The sequence below is a fragment of the Brugia malayi genome, assembly GCF_000002995.4.
Source record: "Brugia malayi strain FR3 genome assembly, contig: Bm_v4_Chr2_contig_001, whole genome shotgun sequence".
Classification (NCBI taxonomy): domain Eukaryota; kingdom Metazoa; phylum Nematoda; class Chromadorea; order Rhabditida; family Onchocercidae; genus Brugia; species Brugia malayi.
In genome coordinates this window covers 3,818,192-3,827,392 of record NW_025062476.1, presented here as the reverse complement: position 1 = coordinate 3,827,392, position 9,201 = coordinate 3,818,192, and the positions used below count along the sequence as shown (strand labels likewise).

Here is a 9,201-nt window from a genome sequence, read left to right as displayed (position 1 = left end):
AAGAGGGAAATGAACGAAATGATAACGATGAAATATTTATTTAGTGACAACTTAGTGATAAACTCATAATTGAAATTTATTTATTTATTTTTTTTTTTTGAAAGATGTTTCAATTATTATTATTATTTTAGCTTATTTCAATAAATAAATTGATAAATAGCATAGGTACTTTTTTCTTTTCTTTCCTTCCTTTTTTTTTTTTTTTTTTTTTACTAAAATTGTTTTGTTATGCTAAAAATTTCACAAACCGTTATCACTATGATGATGATATTATCATATTTATCAATGTGAAAATAATTATGAAACTATTTTATTTTGCTTTAAAATTAAATAAATTTTTTATTCTTCTGAGAATTAGATAAAAGATTATTTAGTTGTTAAACAATGGCAAATTTTGATTATTAATTAAAATTTTGATTAAAAAACGATAAAACTATTATCGAATTGCTACAAATATATATACATCTCATGCATTGTAATTTAATTTTAAGCATGTTTACTTTATTAATGAATTAAAAAATAAACAAATTGCTAACATTTGCTAAACAATTTTATCAATGATTAAAATGATATGTCTAAAGTTAAATTTTGATAAAAAGCTTTTATAATATTTTCAATTCTTTGATGACCTAAAATAACATAATTTTAGAGAATAATTTTAACAAACAGTTTTTTTTCCTTAATTAATTATTATTTCATAAATGAGTGAATCAATTAAAAATTATATATGTTAGTGAAATTTTTAATACAAATGAAATTCATTAAATTGGAATATAATCCATTAGAAATTAATTAAAATTAAAAAAACTTAAGAAAAAATATTCTGTAAATTTTTTTTTTTTTGATCACCTTGACCTCTGACTAAGATATTAATTGTAGCTTACTTATTCAATACTTTAAATTTTACCTTTTTTTTTTTTTTCAAATAAACATTTTTTACCTTTTTTTTCACTTATAATAGAATATGATAGTATAAAGAAAGTTTCACGTTGTTAGTTCAAAACTTAATCCTTATCAATTTCAAAGTCTAACTGCTTAATAAAACTTGATACTCACTGATAAAATTTGATAATATGTAAAGAGTAATTTATGATAATCTTAACTACTAAATGAAATTGTTTACAATTTGATTATTTATAGATGCACCAAATATGTACAACGCATATTACAAGTTGCATTACATCGTCTCCAATTATACCATATTTCTTCTCTGATAAGTGATTACACTGATAAAATTTGATAATGCAACCCATATCTGAAAAGAAATTAGAATTTAAAAAAGTCAAAAATTTGAAATTGAATAAAATTTGATAAAGGATAATTTAAATGATATATCATTATGATGTGTATGATACTATTACACTATGCAAACCATAATTTTTGAAGAAAAAAAAAAGAAGAAAAAGAGAAATTGATACAGTTAAATTAAAATCGTAATTTAACATCATTTTTATTTTTCAAATTTTCATTTCAATTAGTTCAAATAAGTGAAATTTGAAACAAACAATTGTACTATCAATGTCGTGTGGACTTAGAAAAAAAAATTTGTGACACAAAGTTTTATTTTCAAATTATTTATAAATTTGATTTTAATTATTCTCATTTTTTAAATTGATCAAATTATTATCACTTCAAACACCATTTACGATACTATCTATTCCTCTGCTAAATGTTTGGAATAGAAGAAATTTGAGAAATGGTCAGTCATCCAGTGTCCACTACATGTCCATTTCCATTTTATTTTACTTCCGGCTGTGACGTCATCTATTCATCGCTCTTTTCCGACTTATTCTATCGTTTATTTCATTCATCAAATCTTTCGGAAAAGTTTTGTGTTATTTTTACGGTATACTGGAAGAATACACATAAAACACACACTATAGAGAAATGGCGCAATTGTCGTAATCGTAAATGAACTTTTGTTTATTTTACTTTTTTGTAAAGCATTCGTTCAGTATTCCACAAGCATATTTAATAATTAAAAGAAGTAATACAAAATGGAGTAAACAATTGATTAATTACTCTAATGAAAAGACAAATGATAAAATGAAATTAAAAATTAAATTTAAAAAAAAAAAAAAATTGCTAGAATTAACCTTGTTTCCAATTTTATGCATAATATTTTCCATTGAAAATTTTAGCTTTGTTCTTTTCCGATTAATATTTTCATCCGATTGAATTATTTTTAAATAATTCCTATAATAATTACTAAATTTGTTGAAAATAATTTAAAAAAATGTTGAAATTTTTATCATATATATGTACCATTGCAAAGTTAATTAAACTTTTTTAAAAAAAATTTGGAGTAAACAAAATTTGCAATGAATTTAAATAAACTTAAAACCATTAAAAACCATTAAAATACTAAAAGCCTAGGCTAAATTATTTGCTTATGTCAGATTTTATTTATTAATTTTAATTTCTATTTTTTTATTTTTCAAAATAATGGATGAAATAGTATAATTTTAATTGTTACCAATTTCAAAATGAGTGAATTTTTTTTCTCTTTTGTTTTTTATTATTAAAAAATTGAAATGAAATAAATGGAAATAGAAGAAAATGAATTAATCCATTAATGTAAGCCATTTCAAAGCTAAGTTAGATTTGTTTTTAAATTAAATTATGCTATATTCCACACATATACATGCATTTTTGGAATGAAATTTTAGAATAAAAAAAAAAAGAAACGAAATAAAATAAAAGCTTTTAAAGATTTTTTTTTTTCCTTTTTAAAGTGATTTTGATAAATAATTAGACTAATTCAATCCATCCTCCATTTATGAGAATTATTTTCAATTTTAGTCCATTTCTACTCCTTTTTTCTTTTTCTCTTTCCCTCTCTCTTTCCCTCTCTCTTCTCCAACTTTAATTTCATTTCTTTTTTCAGCTTATAAAAAAGCTTTTATGAAAAATGAAGAAAAAAAAAAAGACAAAATCATCATTGAATGGAATGGCTTAAAAATTAAATTTGAAAAGTTAGAGATTTAAATTTTAACTCAACAGAATTTGAGTGGTAAATTTGATTGGAAAGACATTTAAGTGCAAACAATTAGAATGAATTGATAAAATTTTCTCAATTTTAAATTTCTGATTTTTTTATTCATTCAATTATTTCTCTTTTCTCCTTTATTTCTTTTTATTTTGCATTTTAAATAATATTTTTTTTTCATTTTTGTCAAATTATATTTTCAATTTATTTATTAGCAATTGACTTTTAAATAATTTTCCGAGATTTGAAGACTTAGAGAATAATTTCTTTCAGTCATTTCATTCCAAGGAAAAAAAAAGAAAAGAAAGATAAATTAAATCATTTTCAAAATTATTTTAAAAAAAAAAATAAATAAATAAATGAATCTTTTCAAAGTTCAAAATTAATTGTAACATATCCACGGACAGAGCAAATACAATTTAATTTAATTCGATTTGAGAAATAATTGTAATTTTAATTTATATACGAAATTAAAATTTTGTCCGGAAAAATAGAAATGAAATGATTGTCACAGATAGGATTTCATTGAATAAATGATTAGCTATTATTAATGAATTAATTAATGAATGTAAAAACCGGAAAACGATCATTTACTTTATGACAATACAACCAATGCATTTTGTAATAATTTCATTGATTATTTTCAAAAATCGTTATCACTTTTACTTTGATAACTTATCAGTTTAATTAAACATTTAAAAAATTCCTTTAAATTAAATTTAAATGAAAGTAATTTATTTAGCAGAGATGAAAGAGAAAGAAATTTTGTTAGAAATTGATCATTATTGAATACTTTTCCACCTTTTCCTTTTCATTTTAATGTACTATAAAAGAATCCTATAAGTTTGTGTCAACGATTAATTAAAAATGATTGAATATTGAAATAAACGTGTCATCAGACGTAAGTAAATCAGATTATACTTTATGTGACGGGCAAAATTGAAACCAGATTATGCCTTCTATGACGTGAAAAGTGAAACCAGATTGCGCTTTTCTGTGACGTGAAGAATGAAACCAGATTGCGCTTTTCTGTGACGTGAAGAATGAAACCAGATTGCGCTTTTCTGTGACGTGAAGAATGAAACCAGATTGCGCTTTTCTGTGACGTGAAGAGTGAAACCAGATTGCGCTTTTCTGTGACGTGGAGAGTGAAACCAGATTGCGCTTTTCTGTGACGTGAAGAATGAAACCAGATTGCGCTTTTCTGTGACGTGAAGAGTGAAACCAGATTGCGCTTTTCTGTGACGTGAAGAATGAAACCAGATTGCGCTTTTCTGTGACGTGAAGAATGAAACCAGATTGCGCTTTTCTGTGACGTGAAGAGTGAAACCAGATTGCGCTTTTCTGTGACGTGGAGAGTGAAACCAGATTGCGCTTTTCTGTGACGTGAAGAGTGAAACCAGATTGCGCTTTTCTGTGACGTGGAGAGTGAAACCAGATTGCGCTTTCTATGATGTGAAAAGTGAAAAAAGGAAGCAAATAATGCCTTGTTGTGACGGAACCAAGGATTGTGAATGTTCCGTTTTCTTTGTGATTTATTACGGATTTTATTTGATTTGTAAAAAATTTCAAAGCAAGAAAATGTGGTCAGACTATATTAAATAAAGAATAAATTTGAAAAAAAAAGAAATTAAATTCTGTGTTCTTTCTGGTATTAAAATAAAAAAAAAAAATTTGAGTAAATCGTAGAAAGTGAAAGAATGCGGATGGAAAAAAAGGAAAAAGATTAAAATAAATGAACAAAACAATAATAAATAATGAAAGAAAGAAAAGAACAAATAAAGTAATTTTTTTAAAAAGTATTACTTAAATTCATTTGTAAAGTATTACTTAAATTAAAATCCATCCTAAAATTTTATTTTGTATTTTATAAACTATTGGCTTACTTATTTGTTTAAAGCTTATTATATAACTAAAATATGAGAGTTTTTCTTAGGATTACATGAATAGTAAGTATATCTATTTGATAAAATTTAACAGATCTACTGATAATTATTAGAATAAATTGATTTGTTTCCTTCTTAAAAGTTAATCGAATATATTTGTTAAAATTTTGTAATAAGCGATTGAGAATAAAAAAAAAAAAAGAATTAGATTAAGGTAATTGTTTTATCATAATTATCAAAAGTTATTTTGATTTCCTTATAGTGATGGAATTTTCTGCATTTTGTTATTTATCACATTTTATTATATTTTTTAATGTATGTTTACTGCATTTGAAATATAATATTTATAATATTAATTGGAATATAAAATTTAATATTAAAATTGTAATCATATAGAAATTAATTGATAAATTAAACAATCAGGTGAATTAATTAGGACCGAGAGAAATCCTATACCTATCAATTAATACTGAAACAAGGTGACAGTGTGACAGTAATCTCTTCAAAAGTGTCTTGGATAAAAAATATATCACATAATATGAATATGTAATCTATGTGATAAAGTTAAAATTAAGATAAATTCAACGGTAAATATTATACTAAAGTAACGAGAGAGAGAGAGAGAGAGAGAGAGAGAGAGGGAGAGAGAGAAAGTAAGATATGATAAATTGTGGAAGTGATTTCACGTTAAAATTATTTGTGAAATTAAATTATTGATAAATCATTAATGATGAATATTATTCACTGATTTTTCATTAAAATTCATATTTTGATAATAAAATGCATAATACTAATTTGCTTATCACAAAGTTATTTGAAACTTTGTTTAACAAACAAAATTAAATTAAAGCAATATTCTATTATTTCATTATTTAATTACTTTAATCTATTATTTAATTATTTTAATTATAGATTTCTTTGATTAAAATATCAATGCTTAATCAAACATAGCACTGATAAAAATAATTTTAGGATTAAGTAACTGAAATTTTTATTAGATTAATGATTTCATGCATAATTTTTAAGTAATTCTAATAGTTGAAAATGAATTTTTAGTTATATTATTGGTTAGCATTTCCATTTTTACTTATATTAATTATCAGTCATTATGAAATGATAAATATTTGAAATAAAAAGTGGAAAAAAAAAAACGATTGCTAGTATTATCTGAATTATGCAAAACAGTTAAAATAAAAAAAGAAAGCAAAAATTTTTTTTATTAATTAATAATATTTAATTATTGATTAATGCAAAAATGGATGAATGATAAGTTTGAATGAAATAGCAAATAGTATAAATCATTTTGTTTTAATATTTATTAGAAAGTAAACTTTGGTAGTCATTTCGTACAGATAATTCAAAAAATTGTAACTGTTTACTTTTTTATTACTTATCACTTATCATTGCTGTTAATAATTAATAACAAATATTAATAAAAACAAATGAAACACAACGTAGTAAAATATATATTTTTTTATAATGTAAATAATAAAAATTAAATTGTGTAGAAAACGATAACAATAACTGATAAAAAGGAATTGATAATATGCTAATTGATATAATAGTAATTAAAGATTCAATGTTTTTCTTAAATGAAAAATTAAATGTTGAATTTGATACGATGTTGTGTCACAATCATTTTCATTTTTACAACAACAAAACACATTACTTCCCTGTGATATTTGCAATTCTTTTTCTTCATTCCAATTTAAATCAAAACAGCCAAATTTATCGGCTAAGAATGAAATTGAATCACAAAAAATTGAATTATCTAAAAAAAAAAAAAAAGAAAAATTGTATTTTGTGAAATTGTTTGGAAAAAAGAATAAAATAAAGAATTTAAAATTAATTTCTTATTTTTCAATAAATTTTTCTTTAACTCTTAAATTTTTTTTTTAATACTCTTTTTTTATGATAATTTCAAGCCGAATAAAATTCTTCCATCGTTTTTTTTTTTTTTTTTTAATTTTATTTTCAAAAATTTCAATCGAAACAGAAACACAACGATGATTTAAGCTATTGGACAACAAATAATCAAAATAATAAACCATTTAAATTATTTACCAAATAATTTTGGCCTATGAGTTCTTTCAATTTTTAATAATTCGGTCTGCTCTGTAACACATTTCGAATTTCTATAAAATTTATCTGTTTTACCTGCAAAAAAAAACGATAGTTATAATTAAAATAAATTTTATAAGGGAAGCAAATTAGTGATATATTATATTTCGATGATATAATTAGTAATTAAAATAATTTTTAACAATTGCTGAAATTTCCACTCTTTCAAATCAAATTTTTAATTTAGCAATATAATTTTGATTATTTATAATTTCAAAATTAATGCACTTTCTTTTCACATTTATAATTTATTTAATAATTTTTTGTTGAATCTAATTTCCATCTTACATTGATCTAAAATAATACTTTTATTATTTTACATTCTGTTCCTAATAAGTTATTTAGAGTTATTTTAATATTTAGTTTATTTTTGTTTTTGTCAAGTTTAATTTGATTTTTTGACTCTTTTCTTTTTTTTTTGATTTATTTGGACAGGTCATTATTTGATTGATTACTCATTTAATTATTTTAATTTTATTTGTACTATCTTTTATGTGTATTAAATCTTTGATATATTACTTAGAGTGCCGAGAAATTTACTATCATTCAAAATGTAAATCTCATTACTTGTAGTATTTTCTCATTATTACTCCAATGGATGGCTAATTTTTAAAGTTATAACTTATTTGATTGTATTTCCAGTCTAACTAAATATAGCAAATTTAGAATTTATACATGAAAAATAACTTTTTAAAAACTTTATAAGTATCATATAGAATTTAGTTATTATTCAATTATATTTGGTATAGGTATATTATGAGTTGATAATAGCTTCCTTTTATTTAGAAATATTAAAAAAAATTTTTATTCTTTTTTTATTTGTAATTTTTATCGTTTTTCATATTTCGTTTTTACGAACAAAATGTTTGCGACAGTATTCTTTCTATAATTATCATACATTAAGTAAGGGATTTTGTTTATTCTTATTTAGTAAGTTAACTTTGAACTTTTCAACTTTTCTTAATGTCTTTTTGACATGGTTAGAAGGTATTTTATCACCTGATTATTTAGATATTAATAATATAGCTAGTTTATTTACTTTTTCAAAAACAACAATTAAGTCAGTTTTTGAAGTGAATTATTCTCGTCTCATTTATCAATATTATATGTATAATATTTGATATGAATAAAATTATTAATGAAAGTAACCATCAAAAATGATTTTTGCATAAAATGGACTCGAGAGACACCATAAATTTCCAGCTGTATTCAATTTATGAAGATATACAAAACGTGACTGCAAATAAATTTTATTTTTTTTTTTTTAAATTCAAATGATTTATGTCATTTGTTGGAAAAAAAAGGAAAGTTTTGTATCATTGATAGCTAATTTTAATAAATAAAATAATTTTGAAATTTTAATCTTTTTTTAAAATATATCTAATTGTACAACTGAATACTGAAGCTGAATAACTGAATTTGAATAATTAAGTAATCAAATTAATGCAAAAAACCGAATAACTAAATAATCAATATTTTGTATGTTTCATTGTTATAAATATATTCAATGATTTATTAAATATGAATATAATATATAAGAAATGAATTAAGTATTTGAATTTGAGTATTAATCGAGAAGTAAAGAGAACTATACATAATGATTAGTTGCCTCTATGATTAGCATTCTTTTAGCCATTGATATCATTTTTGGATCACTATTGCATGCAGGTGCGCTAATGTCGTAGGTACGACAAAAACATACGCCAACAGGAAAAACTTCATCAGTTAAATAAGTTTTGCAAAATTGCGTTTCCGTTCCACTCATGAAAATGATTTAAATTATTGAAGAAAAATTGAAATTTTTGAATAAGACATTAAAATGTTTCAATTCTTAAAAATATTCAAACAATTTCATTTTTTAATTTCTTCTTTTTCTTTTCAATTAATTTGATGAGGTAAAATTAATTACAAGTGAATTTTATGCAAAAATCATATAAATTTAAATACTCATAATGTGATGCAAAAATTGTGATAATAATTTAAAAGAATTAGTAACCTACAAATTATACATTGAAAATGCTATGTGATTGAAATTTCTTTTACTTGCTTCTGCTACTTGTCGTGTCACACCATTTCCTCTGACAAGCACTTTCACACCTCAAAAAAAAAAGAAAATTAGAAAAAAATGAGAGTAATTATTAATAATTTATTTATTATTTTATTGTTCTATAAATGCTTAAACTGCTTAATGTTTTTTATTTTATT

General features: G+C 22.2%; 1 protein-coding gene across 1 annotated transcript; it reads right to left on the bottom strand.

The window, feature by feature from the left end:
* Positions 1–8,131: 8,131 nt before the first annotated feature.
* Bm1240 (Uncharacterized protein) lies at positions 8,132–8,761 on the bottom strand (the record flags this gene model as incomplete). The annotated part of the gene is made up of 2 exons (XM_043078320.1): positions 8,132–8,233; positions 8,591–8,761. The coding sequence occupies 2 exons, from the start codon at positions 8,759–8,761 to the stop codon at positions 8,132–8,134; spliced, it is 273 nt and encodes a 90-aa protein (XP_042934254.1).
* Positions 8,762–9,201: the final 440 nt, after the last annotated feature.